The sequence below is a fragment of the Nuphar pumila genome, chromosome 4, assembly GCF_984573655.1.
Source record: "Nuphar pumila chromosome 4, dmNupPumi1.hap1.1, whole genome shotgun sequence".
Taxonomy (NCBI): Eukaryota; Viridiplantae; Streptophyta; class Magnoliopsida; order Nymphaeales; family Nymphaeaceae; genus Nuphar; species Nuphar pumila.
The window spans coordinates 117,230,613-117,250,724 of record NC_143252.1 but is presented as its reverse complement, the minus strand read 5'-3'; the positions used below and the strand labels follow the sequence as shown (position 1 = coordinate 117,250,724).

At 41.2% G+C, this 20,112-nt stretch overlaps 1 protein-coding gene across 1 annotated transcript in view; it reads left to right on the top strand.

The window, feature by feature from the left end:
- Window positions 1-1,399: 1,399 nt before the first annotated feature.
- LOC149840768 (exocyst complex component EXO84B-like) overlaps window positions 1,400-20,112 on the top strand; it is a 38,571-nt gene continuing 19,858 nt past the window's right edge. Inside the window, exons 1-3 of the mRNA XM_090003309.1 lie at window positions 1,400-1,597; window positions 5,168-5,265; window positions 16,192-17,239. Of these exons, the coding sequence (XP_089859435.1) occupies window positions 1,439-1,597; window positions 5,168-5,265; window positions 16,192-17,239 (1,305 nt within the window). The 5' untranslated portion in view covers window positions 1,400-1,438. The remainder of the gene's footprint in view (window positions 1,598-5,167; window positions 5,266-16,191; window positions 17,240-20,112) is intronic.

Below are 20,112 nucleotides of genomic sequence, written 5' to 3'. Positions count from 1 at the left end.
GTTCAAACTAACTCGATTTACAAAATGGATACATTGTTTCAAGAATGTAAGCAATAAGATTAGAATTCTAAACTTATAGGATGTGAATACATTGTTTCAAAGTTGTGAAGGATACTTTTTGCTTATAAAAAATACTTCAGCCATCTATATTTTATGATATATCACATATGCACGTATTCATGGCATAACATGCACATCCCTAAGTTTTAGGCCCATAATTAAGGGTGTCAACGGGTCAGGTTTGGTTTATACTCAAGTGGAACTAGACCGAAACTTAGTTTGAGATGTTGGTATTGGGTTCCGATTCAGGTCCATTCGAATCCATCATAAGATAAATCATACCCAGATCCTATAAAGATTACATGAATCAGACCGGTTAAAATAATATTTTTTTACATTGAAAATTTGTGGAACTTAGTGGGAGGTCAGGGTCGGGCTCAGGTCTGGTATAAAATTTCACAAACCATACTCGTCTCCATATTTTAATTGGACCATTTGGGTCCAACCCTGATCCTAATCCAACTTTCTTATTTTTCACTAAGCCCTAACGCTATAGGGTTTGATACGAGTGGAGTCCGAGTCAACCCGACCCATTGACAACCCTACCCATAATATCCCTTTAGTTTGGCGATGTTCACAAGCCACCCCCTACCAAATGAGCAAAGACAAAGGCAACTGGTGCGAAACGGTCGGATGCAGTTGGAAATCAGATCAGAATCCTGCTTATAGTTTTCAGATTTGGATCCTTAATACAAGATCCAAATATGCATTCAGAATGGATCCGAATTTGCTTCATCAGACTGTTTTTTGAATTCGGATCAAAATCTGATCAACATGTTTTACACGTAAAAAAACTTACTTTTAATCCTTTTTGTTACTAGATGGAGTTTTATCACATGTATTTCGGATCCATATTCAACCAAATATATTTCAGCTCCGGATCCGAATTCAGATCTGTAGTTATCTTTCGGGCTTGGGTTCGGGTCTATCATAACCAGCCCCGTATCCGATCCGTTTGCCTTCTTCCAACTGTACAAGTTCCAGGTGGAACGTTTCTCCTCATGGCGGCAAAAATTTCCCGTCACCAAAATCAGGCCTCTTTATTTTTCACCCAATTTTTATTTTTTCAAATATCGTATATCATGAATTACTATTTATGGTAATTTACCAAAAAACAAAAAAACAACAAATAAATAAATACACTGAGCGAATCAGCGAACAACAACTCCTTTTATTATTAATTTTTTCTCGATTTTTTCACAAATTCGAAATTTGACATGCATTGCGATCGATCTGCGTCGATCGATAGATCGACGGTTGCTGCCTCCTTTGAATGATTCCTGTTACCGGAGGAAGAGGAAGATGAGCTGCGGATAGTCTTGCTTGCTTGCTTAATCACGCAGATCGGAATTGGGGTTTCCGGTGGGATCGATCGGCAATGGCGTCGGCGAAATCGTCCCGATCGAGGGTTTCCGGCGCCACATCCGGCGGGGACGAGAACGAAGTGGCGTTGGGGGACAGGCTGAAGACCTTCAAGGCCGATTCCTTCGATCCTGACGCATACGTCCATTCCAAATGCCAGACCGTCAACGAGAAGGTTTGCGGATCTCGCAATCTCGCTCGTTCCAGATTCCTTCTTTTAGTCATTGAATGCATTTGGTCTTTTTTTCTCTTCTTTTGAAAGAACATGCATTTGATCATTTATCCATCTTTTGTGATGCTTCCTTTGCTTGATCGTTTTCCCCTTTTTTCCAATCTAAAGATTATCTTGACTGCGGCCTCGCAAATTCATCCGCATTGAGGAATTTGAGTTGCGGCTGATTAATTTCGGGGCAAAAATCTTGTCTTCTTTTGTGTTTTTTGGAATTTTAAGGGAGTCACTCGTTAGTTTATACCTTCAATGCGTCTGACATCATACAGAATGTAAAAATTTCGTTCTCGGAAAAATATCGGCGAAGAAAATCTAGCGATACATTGATATTTGCAGAAAATATCTGGAAAATATCGGATTGTGTAAAAAACATATAAATATATGTAAGTGTAAAACACTCACTCGTTTGTTCTTTCATTGCGCCGTCATCAATCATGTAGAATGTCAAAAATTCGTTCTCGGAAAATATCGGTGAGGAAAATCTCGCGATACGTTGATTTATAAGGAAAATATCGGCATGTGTAAAATATATAAATATATGTAAGTGTAAAAAATATAAAATATATTGACAAACATTTTTATGCTGTAAATATCAGGATAAAAAAGGCGATATTTCCAAAATAAGTGATATTTTGAAAATGTCGCTTTTTAGGGGGGGATGTTAGGCACGGACCTTTGAAGATGTCAAAATACCGTGATCTTTTCAAATCGTTCCTGATATTTGTGACATAGTTCATACATAAAGTGAGTTTATGTTTGAATAATATGATTTTTCGAGTCGTTCAAATGCTGACGGTGGGTTTCTTCGTGAAACTATTTTGTTAGTAGAATCGAATGGTTCCTTTTATGAAGGCTGACATACGAATTGGCTGCTCTTTTAGTTACCATTCTCTATTTATAAACCTTCTTGGTATATGGGTTTGGTTTGTACGTTTTCTACCATTATGTTGCTGAAGACTTGTGCTCTCCTTCTTGGTAGAGATTCCTTTTGGGGGTTACGCAGAAAAAGATTCTTCTCCTCGTCTCATGCTTCTATTCCCACATTTCACATGCTCTTTGCCTTCGGCTACTGCGGAACATGGTCAAGAAGATGAGCAAACAAAAAACAAGATTAGTAGTATTTTCTTACCTGGTATAAACATGGGACAAACGAACCAGAAAATCTTTGGTACCATCACTTGACCTAAATGAGGTCGGACGTGATGGCTGGGTTTCTATCATTTCACTATCTTAGCCGAAGGAAAATAGAGGAAGAAAGTTTCAGACAACAATCTTAAACTTGTTGGAGAGCAAATTTTAGGTTGGAAGTGATGGCTGGATTTTGTTGCAAGAAATTCAGATAATTTGCTTTCTAATTTCTGTGCCTGAATTCTATAGGAAATTGAAGGAATAAATATAAAAATCGGAAAATGGAACATATGCCATCATCCTTATGAACATCATTTGATTTTTTTTTTCATCACTAAGAAGGTGGAACCTGAGTTACAGGAAGCTTCTTAGATAGGTAGGAATTTTGCTTTCTGGAAACTCGCTTTGGAAGCATGATACTCGCTTCCGAAACTTTATGAGAACCCACGCTTCTCCTATGCTTTCTGCATACTTTATCTATTCTTTTTATTATGTTCTCTTACTCAACTTTTCATGTTTTATGTGTTTTCTCTAACTCTTCTCACTCCCATTTGCTTTCTCTAAATTGGTAATATCATTTTTAGATTTTGTTAAAAATTTAATTCTTATACTAAAAAATCATGAAATTTAATATTAGTCACTTTTATTTTAGTTTTTATTTGTGTTTCATTTTTATTCTCTTTGAATTCTTATATTTCTTTTTTTTATTCTTCGCTTCCCTTTTCCTATGAATTTTAAAATGCATCACTTCTCGCTTCTGCTTCCCATATCGTTTTCCACTTCCGCTTCCTAGTCTGGCAACCTTGGGTGGAACTAGGGGTGGCAATCGTGTCGGGTTGGCGGGTCGACCCGACGGGTTGGCGGGTCAGCATACCTCAACACGAACCCGACCCGTTTATTAAACGGGTCAGTTGTGGCAAACACGAACCCGGACCGTTTAATAAATGGGTAACCCGACACGACCCGCCAACCCATTTAATAAATGGGTTGGGTCGGGTAAACGGGTTCTCAGGTTCGCGGGTCAGGTTGGCGGGTTGACCTGCCCGCCTAACCCGTTTATTAAACGGGTCAGCCGGGTTGGCATACCCCCAACCCGACCCGTTTATTAAACGGGTTGGCTTAAGCCCAACCCGAACCCGCCTAAGAGGCGGGTCGGGTTGGCGGGTCGTGTCAGGTTTTGCCACCCCTAGGTGGAACCATGCTGGAGAGCAAATTTTTCCCTTTTCTGAGCAACAGCTGTTGGTGAAATGCCTTTTCTTTTTCTCTCCGTTGCCAAATTTAATGGATCTCTTGTGGAGTAAAAGTCATATGTTTCTTACTCATTCTTTGATGACTTGACATTTCTGCATGCTTGTAAACTAAGAATATGTTGGTGGGGAAAATGTATTAACATCGGATCTGGAAGACATTAAGCACATAAGGGTCAATGCTATGGAAAATGGGTAAAGGTCTTTTTGAATTTATCAGTTCATCAAAAACCATTATGGCTAAAGGCGGTGGATGTTTTTTTTTTTTTTTAGACAGGCTAAAAGTGGTAGATGTAATGGCTACCTCCTTCATCCTTGGGTTGTGGGGGAATATTTGGCCACTTATTTTTTAGGTTTTCTTTTTTCTAGTGACACATAGCTTTGCCATAAATAATGACTTGTCATTCACATTACCAATATGTTTGTTTCATGGTGCGTTAGATTTGCTACTAGATGTGGAAGTTGAGAAATGAATTCATCTAACACTGTTTGAAACCATAATGCCAACAATTAGTGAAAGGTGTTAACATTTGAGAAAGAGGTTCTAAAGGAGTTTTGATGAAGAAATCCTGGTTCAAAAGTTAATTGAACCATAAATGGACAAGCAGCTCTAGGGCAATATGAAGGCGTAGTACATAAACTACTGCAGATGATTTCTTAGTTGGATTTCAAGGGGAAGCCTACCTCTTTATAAACTCGTTTATGTGTGAACACTTTGAAGATGTTTGATTGGCTCCAAATGACGAGTCTATGGGTATTGGACAAAGAGCTAAAGTGTGAAACAACGTAAAATGTTTGGTCCTATGAGTTGGAAACGGGTGCTTAATTTTCCTTTTTTTCTTTTTGTTATACTGTAGCACTGGAATCCTGTGGAATCTAGATAGTTTTAAACAAACATTAAAAGAAAACCACCTTTATGAAATCATTTTGCCTATAGATGCTCTTGATTATGCTGATTCTACAGACCTGGTGCAGTAGAGTACAGGAGTTTTTCACTTTAAATATTGTAAAATGATTTGAGTCCAAGTGATGTTATGTTTCTCACCATCGGTTCACTTTATCATATGTTCTGTTTTAGGGGGGAATATGCTTCAATTATAAATGCTTGATTCATGATTTCTTTTTTACCTTCCTTTTCTAGGAAATAAAACAATTGTGCTCTTACCTTAACGATCTGAAGAAGGCTTCTGCAGAGGAAATGCGAAAAAGCGTATACGCTAACTATTCAGCCTTCATAAAGTAAGTGGCTTCCATACATTAAGTCTGCCCTTTGGATTTCATCTGAACATTAAAGACTTTCATCTTTATCCTAGTCATGTTTCTTTCTTTGTTTCCTAGTTAAGGTTTTCATATTTTGTCAAATACCGAGTGACAAACTCCTATGTTCCTTTCATTACAGTATTTCCAAACAAGTTCCTGGATGACAATACAGGTTATCTCATTGATGATATTGATATTGATGATAGCGACAATATCGACATTCATGATAGTAACTATCAATAATGACCTTTTTCTACTTGCAATTATGGTCATGGACTTTTTTGAACCAAGAGGCATACATCATCAAACTCTTCAATTGCTCTATTTTACATACTAATAAAACCAAGCCATATCCAAGGATGCAGATGATGAGGATGCACACATAGAAGTATGTGCAAAAACAGCTTTTGGCTTCTTTGGGGATAATACTGCCACCTTGCTTAAGGTCTTCTTGTTATTTATTATCATTATGGGTATTTAATATTTATAGTAGGAGTTGGCTCTTTTTCCATTCTTGGCATTTAGAGCAGTATTACATTGAAAGATGGTGCAAGATATGTAATGAAATGTAAAAGTGAACAAATAGATGCCACTTATGGGCTTACAAGCACACAAGAATGTGCACAAACAAAGAGCCTCTTTTGGGCCAATACAAAAGAGTAGGGATCCAGGAAGCGGCTATGTGCCATGGCTAAGTGCCATAGCCAATCACATGACAGCATTTCATGTGGGGCCTGCACTCTGTCACTTTGTCATGTCACTTAACCGCTCCTTTGATCTTAACCCCAATACAAAACAAGATCACAAAGCCACTTATGGGCAAGAACAAAAACATAAAATATATATATATTGAGAAGAATGATTGAGACAAGCATTACACGATATGGGAAGGACCCATATTTATAGAGAGGATACACTACACAAGGGGATAGTCAACTAGCCATTGGGCTCAATGTTGTCAATTTCGGAATCAGACCTGTATCCTTTGGCCAATGATATTCGCTGATACCGATTCTCAAGTGAATCGTTCCAAATCGGCCAATAAATAATTGAAAAATATTACGTAGAACGTGACACATGTTAAAGCTATTAAAATAATTTTAAAATTTTAATTTTAAGCTATTTTTTATATTTGTTAAAAAATAGTCGATTCATGTCAGTATTGTATCAATTTTCTAGCGATACAATATGTATCAGCCGATTCAGGCTGATACGCACCGATACTAACAACATTGGTTGGGCTAGTCCCAATGGCTAGAAACGATAAAATAAAATTAAAAAAGAAAACATAAATACAAATGTGACCCTAATGGGCATAGCCTATTGCAACCAACTAAAATGCCCCTATTGGGCATAAACCTGTTGAAAAGAAGTCGTTATTGGGTCTTGGACCCAAGTTGGGTCTGTGCAGGACCAGACCAGACTCTTGTACTGGATCGGGTCAAGATCCAAATGATAAAAGTGTTGTAATTAAGCTTGTTGTTAGAGGGTATTTTTGTACCCTAAAACTATGTATTAGTTATATACTCAAAACCTAATACAAATGAATACACGTTGAATTCCTTTTAACGAGTTTTCCCTGCAACCCCTTCTCTCAATATTTCGTTCCTTCTTTCCAGCATAGGTGAACGTGGAGATCTTCATTTTAACATGGTATCTGTAAAACCCACTTTAAAAAAAAATCGGACCCGGGCCGGGTCCGGACCCGACCCGGGCCCATCACCGTTAGGGTTTTAAAACCCGACAAAAACCCTTTCCCCTGTGCGCCGCAACCCCCCTTTTCGACCCGATAAGGATGGAAATCGGGGTTTACCGATTTCACGCCTCCTCCCCCGAGCTCTTTAAGAGCACTAGTGGAGGACAAGGGGAGGCACACCTCCCCCTTGCGTCTCCTTCTTCCCTGCGCACGCCTCCAGTGCCGCCGCTGCTGCAACCCACGCCGCCGCCGATCGACGACGTCAGCCATCGTCATCGGCTTCTTCCCAGGTACGTTGTGTCCTCCCTCTTCGCCTCTCTCTCTATCACCTCGCCGGGAGGCCGACAGGCGACGCACGACCCCTGCCGCGCCTCCCACCTCCCCTGCGCCCATCGGAGGCCCGACAGGTGGCCTACGGGCCCCTGTCATCCCCTTTTTCCTCCATGGGGGTTCGCCAGAGTGTCGGCAGGGGGCCAATGGCCCCTGCGACACCCCCTCGCCCCGATCTCTCTCTCTCTCTCTCTCTCTCTCTCTCTCTTCGGCAGGGATTTGTCCCCCTGCCATTGTCCTTTCGCCGGACGGCAGGGGCTCGGCCCCTGCCGATTCGCTGTCGTCAGCAGGGGCTCGACCCCTGCCGATTCACTGTCGTCGGCAGGGGTGTGACCTCTGGCGTTTCAGTGCTGTGGGCAGGGGCGTGACCCCTGCCCCTTCAGTGCTGTCGGTAGGGGCTAGCCACCTGCCGATTCGTTGCTGTCGACAGGGGCTAGCCCCCTGCCGCTTCGCTGCCGTTGGCAGGGGTGCGACCCCTGCCGCTTCAGTGCTGTCGGCAGGGGCTAGCCCCCTGTCGCTTCGCTGCTATCGGCAGGGGATAGCCCCCTGTCGTTTCGCTGTCGTCGGCAGGGGTGCGACCCCTGCCGCTTCAGTATTGTCTGCGGGGGGGCTCGCCCCCTACCGCCTCACTGTTTTTTACAGTGGCTCATTCCCTGTCGCCCCGTTGTCGTCGGCAGTCGGGGGATCACTCCCTGCCGCCTAATCCTACCCTTTCCCCCGTCTCACCATTAATTATATTAGCATAATTGAATATTTCACACTCTTGCAGATTTTTGCAACAGGTCCTGTTCGTGTTCCGCGGCCCGACTCTCGTATTATCCTCACGCATAGGCGTACGCGGTTGCATAACATTCTGAGGTAGGGTAAAGTCGCACAAAGGGCAATAAATGAACCTATTTAAGTTGAAATAATTAAGATTCCCATGCTAGATATGCTTAGATTTATATTGCTTCTGCATTGCATATTTTCTTGTCTGCATATTTATGAGTCGAGGTATGATTTTACTCTTTGAGTATTAATTTGCGTATTTGCTTATGTGGTTGAAGGTGGTTTCGCACTTTTTGAATTACATATGCCCTTGTTTGCTTGTATATATTTCTGCCTGCATATTTCCTTTGAGTGAGGTACGACTTCGTGTCTCATATATTACTTATGACCTTATGTGTTTGCCTATCTAAGTGGTCAAGGTATGGTTTGGCACCTCATGTGTTACTCATGTGTTTTTCGCTTGATGTGCGGCATCGCAAGTCGAGAGTTGCTTGTCGTCATGTTATAACCTACATATGCTCACATTTATGGTAAATATGTACTTACATAAATGAAGTCGTGTGCCTATCCTGATTCAGTTGTTTTCAAAACACTAAAAGTTGTACTTGTGCATTGCAGTTCTTTAAAAGAGGGTTTCCTCCTGCGAACCCAGTGCTCTTCAAATGGCACAACTTTTGCAAAGTTAAGTTTTAATCCTCGCAGGATTTCGAAGTTACATTTGAGTCCTCCCAAGTCCGCACACTTGGGAGAAATATTTTATAACCCCGATTCGAGTTGCGACCCAATTCGAATAACCCCGATCAGGGGCATGAGCATATGAATGAGTGGGGTTCTGTTGAAGGACCCATTCTTTATTTATCAATCTGGTGTCACATGTCGATACTAAGATAAATTTTGGATGCAAGATTGATAGTGTTGTGCCTTGCGTGAATGACTTAATGTGGCATTATGCTTTTAAGGATGAATCGTGTTAAATGAGCACTCTTTTATTCTTTGGATCGTTATGAAGTTGTGTGTTGGGTGTTCCTTTTGAGAAGCCCACACACCTCCCTGGTTCAGTATAACGTACTTTTAGACATGCACAACATGTTAAGTACTTTGTTGATCGAACGAGAGATCCGAGATGACCTTGCATCATGAAATATGAAAAATGTTGTTAAAGTGAATTCAAGACTTATCTTGTCAGGCTATGTTGTATTAATTTTTTTGCAGATAATATCTGTTGGGGTTTCTTTTGTGGAATCATTTCCCTTTCATCGTAGTCGTACTTTTGACAAGTACGATCGTACTTTGTGACAAGTACGTCTTCTTACGTTGCGATGATTGGATGAGTAGGTTGTGGCAACCTCGATGAGTGCAAATAACAAAATGTTGTGATCACCTAAATAAGTGATGTTTTCGCCTTCACCGGCAAGATACTCGAGTTGGTCGAAAGACCAAAGTATGTAGAATGGGTCTTCAGTTAACTACCCCTGATGTACTCATTCGAATCGTTCACTCATGTCCGAAGAGAGGACAGGAAGGTACAAAACTTCGATGGACAGGCCATTAATGGTAGTTACGAGCAAAAGACTCGGCTTTCTCAGTCATCAGAGTTAGGGGAATGAGACTATCATAATTATCCTAGGTGGTAGCTCTCCATGTTTGGGATGCATCCATTGTTTATGCTGCTTTGGGGATTTCTCTCTTGGTCATCGACCGTCCTCTTAGGTGCGGACTCAGTCAGCTATCCGGGTTATCATAAAATACATGGCATAATAAACCCCTGGATCAATCTAGTTTGTTTCTAGAATCGTGCCTTGTGCGTACCCACTTGGCCAGTTAATATCGAAACATAATTTAAATCCGATTACACAATTTGTTGAGTTATGCACGTATGAAAGCTATAGCATGCAACGGGTTTCAATACTTATGGAATTGTGTGTGTGGTTGATGTAGCATCGTATTTTGCTAGTTAAATTGCTTATGCAGTTCTTTGCTTATAAAAAATAGCCTACTTGTGTCAGTGAAATGCTTGTAATAGTTTTAGCATTTTGCTCATGATAGTTGCTCCATGAATATGTTGAAATTAAATTGTTATTTAATTGCATGTCTACTTGACATATGAAATTATTCTGCTTAACTATGTTCTATATTGTCCCGCCTGTGCACCTACCAGTTTTTAGTGAAACTGACCCATTTTATGGGCAAGTTTTGGATAGGTAATACAGTCTGTGATGGCACGATGACGTGATGAGATCAAGATAGAGCTCTTTCCCTGACGTTTCGCTTTTAAGGACATGTTGGTAAATTTGGTATAAAGGGTATTCCAAATTTTCTCTTTTTATTAAACCTTGAGTTACTAAAGTTGTTTTAGTAAACTTCTTCTCGGTTTCAACAAATAAATTTTCCATCATTGAAATTGCACTTCAAAACCATTTGATTTCAATAGTTGTGCGGAATTCGGCAAAGGAAAGTTTACGCTGTAATGCGCTCAAGGTCCATTGACTTGTGGTTTTAAAAATATCATTTTCCGCTGAAGTACTATTTAAACTCTGATTATTGTATGATTTCAAAGCTTTCTAAACTATTCTAAAAGTTACAAGTCCTGGATTTTTGGGGTGTTACAGTATCAGAGCGGTGTTGAAGCTGGGCCTGAGATCGCCTTCTAGAAATATTGACTTTTTAGCCTTCTCGTTTGCGTGCGTCTTCTTCCTCATTTCTTTCTATTTTCAGTTCTGGTAGGAACGATAATATCTCCTTCTTCTTATCAACATCTCCTCCTTCTCTTCCGTCAGCGTCTCCTCCTCTTCTTTTGTTTTTAGATCTGATTCTCTTGAAATCAATCTTTTCCTTACCCAAAAGGGATTTTTGTTTGGATTTGTCGACGTGAAGAGGCGCAGATAAGTGTTCCCCTCTCTAATTGCAAACAATCTCTTTGATTCCAGAAAATTTTCCTTTCATTTATTGCTATTTTAGTGTTCCTTGTGCAACGCCTATAGGCAGACAATTTATACTCTCAAACCTGTTTGTTTCTTTCCATTCGTTTTGTTTGCTTATTCATTGTCCCATTGATATGGATTACTCATCGCCATCCGATCCTTCTGCAAATTTCTTGAGTCAGCTCGTTACAGAAAAACTTACCCATTCTAATTTTTTGACTTGGAAGAGGCAAATCCTTCCTTTTATACGGAGTCAAGATCTTGATGAACATCTGGATGGTTTAGTTCCTATACCACCACGACTTATTTTTCAGGAAACCAAGGATAAGAAGGGTGACACAATTACCATTTCTATTAAGAATCCAGAGTATATAGCTTGGAGGAAGCGTGATCAGTCTTTGGTTGCTTATATTACGTCAACACTCTCTCAAGAAGTGTTGGTTACTCTTTCAGATGATTGCACTGCGGAGGATCCGTGGAGTAAGTTGTCTCAGACATACTCTCAGATATCAGAAGCTCGAGTTATGTACTTAAAAAATGAATTTCAAAGTTTGAAGAAAGGCTCCATGACAGTCATGGAATACATAGGTCGCTTGAAGAGTATTATTGATCAATTGGCGGTTATTGGAAGTGCTATTGCAGATAAAGATAAAGTTCAACAACTTCTTAATGGATTGGGTCTTGATTTTGACATGTTTACCACAGTTTTATCATGCCTTCCTCACTTGCCCACTTTTGACGATCTTCAAGCGAAATTTCTCCAGCATGAGATGATTATGAAAAAAAGGGCAGAAGGAAATGAATCAGCTCGTCCTTATTCAGTTTTGGCCATGGACACTTCTGTAGGTTTTGGACGAGGGAATGGAGGGCATCAAGGAGGCAGAGGCCGCGGACGTTTTGGGCAGGGTGGACGTGGTATCTTGCCTACACCTAATATTTCAGGGGGTTTTAATACAGGGAATCAGAGGAGAGTGCCCACTTGTTTCTTATATAACAAAAGAGGACATGTGAAAGCTGATTGTTGGTTCAATCTACAGAATAGAGGAAAATAAACAAAATTGATAATAAATCAGCTACTACTGTGGACACAAAAGTGTCATCCACAGATGTGCAAGAACTTTTGTTATCAGCATTGTCACAGATGACGATCAAGCAAAATGAACAAGGCGAATGGTATGTTGATTCAGGTGCCGCCACACATGTTACGGGTAATGCGGGTAAGTTATCTCACTTATTGCCTTATTTTGAAAAAGGTAGTATAGTTACGAGAGATGAAACTTATCACTCCATTAGTCATACTGGCAATGCACATATCCCTATGTCAATGTCCTCACTTCACTTGTCCAATGTCCTTCTTGCTCCTAATATTAAAAAGAACATTGTTTCTGTAGCTAAACTTGTTGACGATATGAATTCTTCCGTCAAATTTACTCCCTCTTCTATTTATGTTAAGGATCTACGAACGAAGGAGACGTTCGCTAAGAGGGAGCGACAAGGAAACATGTACGTCTTCAAGGAGATTCCTTCAGTGTCTTCGCCTTCAGTCTCAGTCCTCCAGTTGAAGTCGTCCAAGCATTCTTCAGTGTCTTCGCCTTCAGAGTCTTTGTTTTTTCCTTCATTGAAGTTTTTAATTCATCTCATTGTAATAAGCCAGATATTTGGCATAGTCGTTTGGGACATTGTTGTCGGGGTTTCGTTGAAAATCTTGTATCTGATGGTCTCCTTCCAGAGTCTAGTTTATGTTTATTTTTTTATAATAATAATAAATGTTCTTCATGCGAACTCTGCAAAAGCCATGTTCTTCCTTTTCATATTATAAATAAAAGAGCTTCAAAGCCATTTGAGATTATTTGTTCCGATGTTTGGGGACCCGCACCTATTCCTTCTCTTTCTGGCAGTCGTTACTATGTTGTCTTTATTGATTTCTATTCCCGTTATACTTGGATATATTTCTTAAAACACAAGCATGAAGTTTTTCAAATATTTTGGGAATTCCATTCGATGGTCAAAACAAAGTTTGCTTGTGATATTGTGCATTTACAATGTGATGGTGAAGGAGAGTATTCATCGAACGAGTTTATTGCCTTTCTTTGGGATAAAGGAATAAGTCGATGGGTTTCTTGCCCTCATACTCCTCAACAAAATGGGGTTGCAGAGAGGAAACACAAGCATATTGTGGAGAGCGCGATGAGCATGTTACATGATCCGTTAGTCTCTGGACAGAAGTTTTTCACACATCTGTTCATATCATAAATCGTCTTCCTATGGCACTTTTGGATCGGAAATCTCCCTATTATACTTTATTTGGGCAACATCCCTCTTACGATGAGCTGGTTGTTTTTGGTTGTGTATGTTATGTACATATTGATTCATCTCTGCGAAATAAGTTTCAGGACAAGGCTGTCAAGTGCAGATTTGTTGGGTATGCAGATGAATACAAAGGTTATCGATGCTATGACCCTACTATAAAACGTATTAGGACCTCCAGAAATGTTGTTTTTGACGAACGAAATTTTCAGGTCAATGACTCTGCAGCGTTGCCATCTCGAGAATTAGAAGTATATGATCCATGGATGAGCGCAGATCTTTTTGCTAATACAGGAGAAACATGTCAAACAAATTGTCCTTCCTTCGGCTTGAGTAGGGAGTTGAATGACTCACAGATGCATGTTGAATTTTCTCCAGTTGAGCCACCCCTAGTAGAACGCTTCTCTGAACAGATATACACTAGACGGGACAAAAATACAGAGCCGAGGAATGTGAAAAGCATCGCCAATGATTCAGCTCAAAGGCCGTCATGCATTAAGCATCCTATTCAACGATGGGTGAGTTATGAGACCTTCTCCCTTGATTTCCAGTTGTTTATGTCTCAGCTCACAAAACAGGATGAACCCACTTGTTTTAATCAAGCTCTTCAATCCCGTCATTGGACTGAAGCTATGAATGAAGAAATGGAAGCTCTTCATGAATGCCAGACTTGGGAAATAGTCCCTCGGCCAGAAGGAAAGAATGTAGTTGGCTCAAAATGGGTTTATAAAATAAAGTATAAGCCTAAAGGAAGTATTGACAGATATAAGGCATGACTTGTTGCTCGAGGATTCACACAACAATATGGTGAAGACTACGATGAAACTTTTAGTCCGGTAGTCAAAATGGGTACTATTCGTGTCATCATATCCCTAGCAGTCGATCGAGGTTGGAGCCTTAGCCAGATGGATGTTAAAAATGCATTTTTGCATGGAACTTTAAAGGAAGATGTGTATATGGAGCAACCTTCTGGTTATGCCGAGAAGGATCCTACTGCCTGGGTGTGCAAACTAAGGAAATCTCTGTATGGGTTGAAACAAGCGTCCTATTCCTGGTTTGAAAGGTTCTCTATGCAAATTCAGAGTTATGGTTTTAGAAGATGCTCTCTGGATCACTCACTCTTTATTTACCAAAAGGCAGACATTGTTATACTTCTCCTTATATATGTTGATGACATTGTGATCACTGGGAGCTCAGATAATCATGTGCAAGACGTGAAGCAGTTTTTAATGAAAACTTTCAAGATGAAAGATCTAGGGGAGTTGTGGTAGTTTCTTGGTGTGGAAGTTGACAGACAACAAGACACATTGACACTCATGCAACAAAAATACACTCTTGATCTTCTGGAAAGGGCCGGGATGACGAATTGCAAACCAGTCAACACTCCGAGTGTATTATATGAAAGGTTGAGCTCTGAAGATGGCCATCTTTGTGTCAATCCAACAACGTATAGAAGCCTTGTGGGGATGCTGCAGTACTTGACCTTTACCAGACCTGATATAGTTTATGCTATCAATCAGGTATCCCAGTTTATGCATGCTCCAACGGAAGGTCATATGGAAGCTGTGAAGCGCATTCTACGATATTTAAAAGGAACTATAGGAGACAAACTTGTTTATCGCAAGAACGATAATCTGCATAGAGGACATGAACTCATCACTTATACAGACGCAGATTGGGCAGGGGATCCAGATGAGAGACGATTTGTCTCTGGATATTGTGTATATATTCGGCACAATTTAGTATCCTGGAGCAGCAGAAAACAAAAGGCAGTGGCACGATCGAGTACAAAGGCTGAATACAGATTGATGGTTGCAGGCACGACAGAAGCCACATGGATTAGACACTTATTGAGTGATCTTGGGGAGACAATTATTCGATCATTTCTTTTATGTGACAATCAAAGCGCAATAAACATTGCATGTAATCCTATCCAGCATAGCAGAACGAATCACATTGAGATTGATCAACATTTTATACGGCAGAAAGTCGAGATGAAGGAGATAGAACTACGTCATGTTCAAATAGAAGATCAAGTGGCAGACCTGTTTACCAAGGGGTTAACAGGACGTCAATTTTGGCTATTGAAGAGCAAGTTGTACATGCTCCAAAATCACGTACAACTTGAGGGAGAGTGTTAAAATACAGTTTGCGTATGGATCTGGATCCAGATCCATACGCATGTTAAATGAAACACATGCTCAATATAACCTCATGAATGGCATTCTTGTAATATCTCTAATATTACAAGGATCATTGTATATCTGTTTTGTTTTATAAAGTTTAGTGTTTTGGAGGTCGAGCGATTGAGTGCCGCCCCAGCCAATTATGCATCTCCTCTCTCTCTCCCCTTTTCCTGTGCAAGCTGAACCACGCATACATCCATACGAAATTTGTCATTATGGTCTTGTATTTTTTCATTTAATTTGTGAGAGTATTCATCTATTTTAGTATTCAGTCAACATCTTATTTGTGGTTAGAAGTTTGTCATTTGTAGATATGAAAGCAGTTCAGTGCTGTATCTGCTGCTTGTCAACTAAACTTTTATTTAAAGGCATGTCTGATGGCAGCAAAAGTTTCTCCCTGAACAAGAAACCGTCCGCTTTACTTGGGCCCCACGTGCAGCATCAAATGAAGGATAAAAACCCCCTTCTACTTTCCGTTTTTTGGGGAATTTGTACTGCTCAAAAAGTGGAGATAAAAAGTCTCTGAGCCCTCCCAGCAACCTTTTTATCTCTGATAGATTTAGCGGAGAAATTTCCGGGCGTTGCAAACATGCCCTAATGGAAAAAGACAATTTTATTTATTAATACTGCTTACCTTATTCAATTGGAGCATTATTTTTTTGTTATTTGCTTTTACTGATACTTTTTCTAATGTTAGGACTTCGAAGGAGATATCTGATCTGGAGGGTGAACTACTGTCTATTAGAAATCTTCTGTCCACCCAAGCAGGTTTCATTCATGCTTTGGCTGAAGGTGTGAACATCAATTTTTTGTCTAATTGCTCTGAAGGTTCTTCATCAGATTTCCCATCTGGTACTGAGGAGAGAGAACCTTCAGATATTGAGAAATGGGCTGCTGAATTTCCTGATATCCTTGATGTTTTATTGTCGGAAAGAAGAGTAGATGAAGCTTTGGCTGCTCTTGATGAAGGTGAAAAGGTAGCTACAGAAGCACAAAAGAAAAAAACTTTCAACCCAGCATCTCTTTCATCATTACAGGCCGCTATATCTGAACATAGGAGGAAATTAGCAGATCAACTTGCACAAGCTGCATGCCAGCCTTCCACTCGGGGTGTTGAGCTTCGTTCAGCTGTTTCAGCTCTTAAAAGACTTGGAGATGGGCCTCGTGCACATATGTTGCTACTCAATGCACATCACCAAAGACTCCTGTACAATATGCAAAGCCTCCGGCCATCAAATACCTCATATGGAGGTGCATATACTGCAGCTCTCTCACAGCTAGTATTTTCTGCCATTGCTCAAGCTGCTAGTGATTCTTTGGCTGTCTTCTGTGATGAGTCAGCATATGCATCAGAGCTTGTTATGTGGTCTAGTAAACAGATAGAGGTTTTTTCTCTTCTTGTGAAGAGACATGCTTTGGCTTCATCGGCAGCTGCTGGGGGATTGAGAGCTGCTGCAGAATGCGTCCAAATTGCATTGGGTCACTGTTATCTTCTGGAAGCTCATGGATTGACGCTTTGTCCTGTTTTGTTGAAGCTCTTCAGGCCCAGTGTTGAGCAAGCATTAGAAGCTAACCTGAAAAGGATTGAGGAGAGTACCGCTGCCTTTGCTGCTGCAGATGATTGGGTGCTCACACATGCACCAATTAGCACTCGTCCTCGATCATCTAATGTTGCTGTTGGTAGTGGCATTGCTTTCCAGCCTAAGCTTTCAAGCAGTGCACATCGGCTCAACTCAATGGTTCAGGTGCTTCCTCTTTTCTTGTATCTTAATATATGTCACAATAATGGCATTATATTTTAAGTTTTTAATTTTGCATATTTTCATGTTTTACATCTTTTTGAGCTTTGTAATGGTTCTTGAGTCTTGACTCTGGGGAATTAATTCTCACTGCTGTTTAACATCATCCTCATTTGTCTTTATTCTTCTGAAACATTTTATTCAAATCCTAACTTCCATTGTTCTGATGGAATATGCCATTTTTTGGCAGCTGGGATACATTATATGACTGATACTTATCAAACATAATGTCTCGACTGTGATATCATGTATTCTCATTTCTGAGTTGTTGGTATACTTCATAAATCATGACTTGGGAAAGAATTTTCCATCAACTTGTGTTATTAAAACATGATCAGGTGATTTTTTGTGGATCCAATCTGATACAATTAATTTTAGATTGTCAGTTCCACATGAGAAATGGTAAGAATCAGTAAACTGGCCTGATTTTACCCAATTTACCTACTTTCTGTATTTTAATAGTTATACCAATTTGAACACTAATCGTCTAGAGTCCTAATGTAACGCCCCAAATTTCAAAACTTGCGAACCTTTTCAGAAAAACAGGCAAGAGACTAGAAATATCTCTTTCCTTTAGAGTTTGTTTATGAAATCAGCGGAAGATTTTTCTTTGATAAATCATAAGGCAAGCTGACAACTTTGGTCACGTTAGCTAAAAGAACCAAAACTCATAAGATTCGGATATCCTAAGGGAAATCTGATACAAACCCAAGCGTCCAGGACGCAAGCTAAGAGCAGGAAGAAGAAGTCTTGAAGTCATCTTGCAATCGTGCCATCGCCCGTAGTGTACCTAATCATCACCTGTACCCATAGAATGAGTTAGTTTCGCGAAAAACTAGTAGGTGCACAAGAGAGACTAACATGAAACTGAATTAAGTACATTTAATTCAGTAGGCTACGCAGTTTAAAGCAGATATGCAGTTAAACAGGTAAGCAATGCAAGCAGGTGAATAGTGCAAACGCATAAGTAGTACAAGCGAATAAGTAGGGCAAGCGAGTAAGCAATGCAAATGTGTAAGTAGTGCAAACAGTAAGCAGTTCAAAGCAAGTAAGCAGTGTAACTGACAAACGCAACATACGATTCAATTGATCGTAGGTTGTGAACCACCACGCAACTAGCTTGTTCTCGTTCCTAGAACGAGGTCACAGCATCTAATCACCATCAGGACATCGTTTGTCGCTCACTACTTCTAACAAACGCGTTGTCCTGAACAACCTTAACCTATTCTCATCTCTCAAAACCTTACGCGGCCAACTGCCACCTGTTATGACTCACTAAAGCGTCATACTTTCTCATAAAAGCTCACCCTTCCGTAGAAGGTCCAAAACATAATCAGTAACTCAAATCGCTAACGATCTGATTCTCACATATGAGTCCTGCATGTAATCATGCTAAAACAGAAGGCCGAAACTATGAATTCATAGTTGGCTATCACAAACTGTAATATCAAAAAAAAAAAAAAAATTGGTTTGGGCCGGATCCGACCCGGACCCGACCCGGGCCACCGCCCCTCGCTGTCATTAAAAGACAGCGAGGCAGGCGGGAGGAGGGTTACGAAACCCCCCTCACAGCCACTCGCTCTCTGTCTCTCCGTTTCCCTCTCTCGCTCGTCCACGGTCACCGACGCCGGCGACCCCCGACAGCCGCCGCCACCGACATCGGCGACCCCCCCCCCTTTTCCTTCCGGCGAGCTCCTCTTCGGCGAGTTCCTCCGAAAACCCCCTGGTACGCCATCGCTTCTTCTTTCTCCCTTTTTTCCCTCTCCGTCTCTTCTCTTTCTCTCCCTCATTTCTCTGTGTGGCCACGGGAGGGGTCAAACCCCCTCCCTTTGCCCCCTTTTAGCAGGGGAGGGGCACGACACCCCTCCCTGCTCTCCGTTTCGGTAGGGGAGGGGCCGAGCCCCTCCTCCCTGTTTTTTTTGTTACGGCAGGGGAGGGGCCGAGCCCCTCCTCCTTGCCCCTTTTTATTGTACCAGCAGGGGCCATCGGCCCCTGCCTTTTTATTATGCCAGCAGGGGCCATCGGCCCCTGCCTTTTTATTATGCCAGCAGGGGCCGATGGCCCTTGCCTTTTGTTATGCCAGCAGGGGCCATCGGCCCCTGCCTTTTGTTTGTGCCAGCAGGGGCCCATGGCCCCTGCCTTTTTAGTTTGTCAGCAGGGGCCATCGGCCCCTGCCTTTTTATTATGCCAGCAGGGGCCGATGGCCCTTGCCTTTTGTTATGCCAGCAGGGGCCGATGGCCCCTGCCTTTTTGTTGCCAGCAGGGGCCGATGGCCCCCTGCCCTTTGTGCGCAAGCCGATACCCTTGGCCGACAAGCCCGGGGAATCTTTGGAAGCTATATCGTGATGGGGACAGATCATTACAATTGTTGGTCTCCAACGAGGAATTCCTAGTAGCGTGAGTCATCTGTTCGCATTTGACTACACCCCTCTTTTGGCAGCTAGAGTCTTTTGATCCTGCCCCATCTTCTTTTCGAGTCAATTGGGACGGTTGGCCCCAACCCTATGTATCGGAAAAGTCGAGTCTTTGCCTTGCTTTTGCTTTTGTCAGAGTTTGCTTGTTAATATCGCATATTTGCAGCTACGACGGATCCCACTCGCGCTCCGCGACCCGAGCCGTCAATCGTGTACGTCCGCAGACGTCAGCAAGCTCGTAACCCTCCAAGGTAGGGGAAAATTGCACGGAAGACTTGGATATTTGAATTAAGTTCAATTGAACTAAAAGCGACCATTGAATATATATATATATATATATATATATATATATATATATATATATATATATATATATATATATGTATATATTTATACGAGTATCCA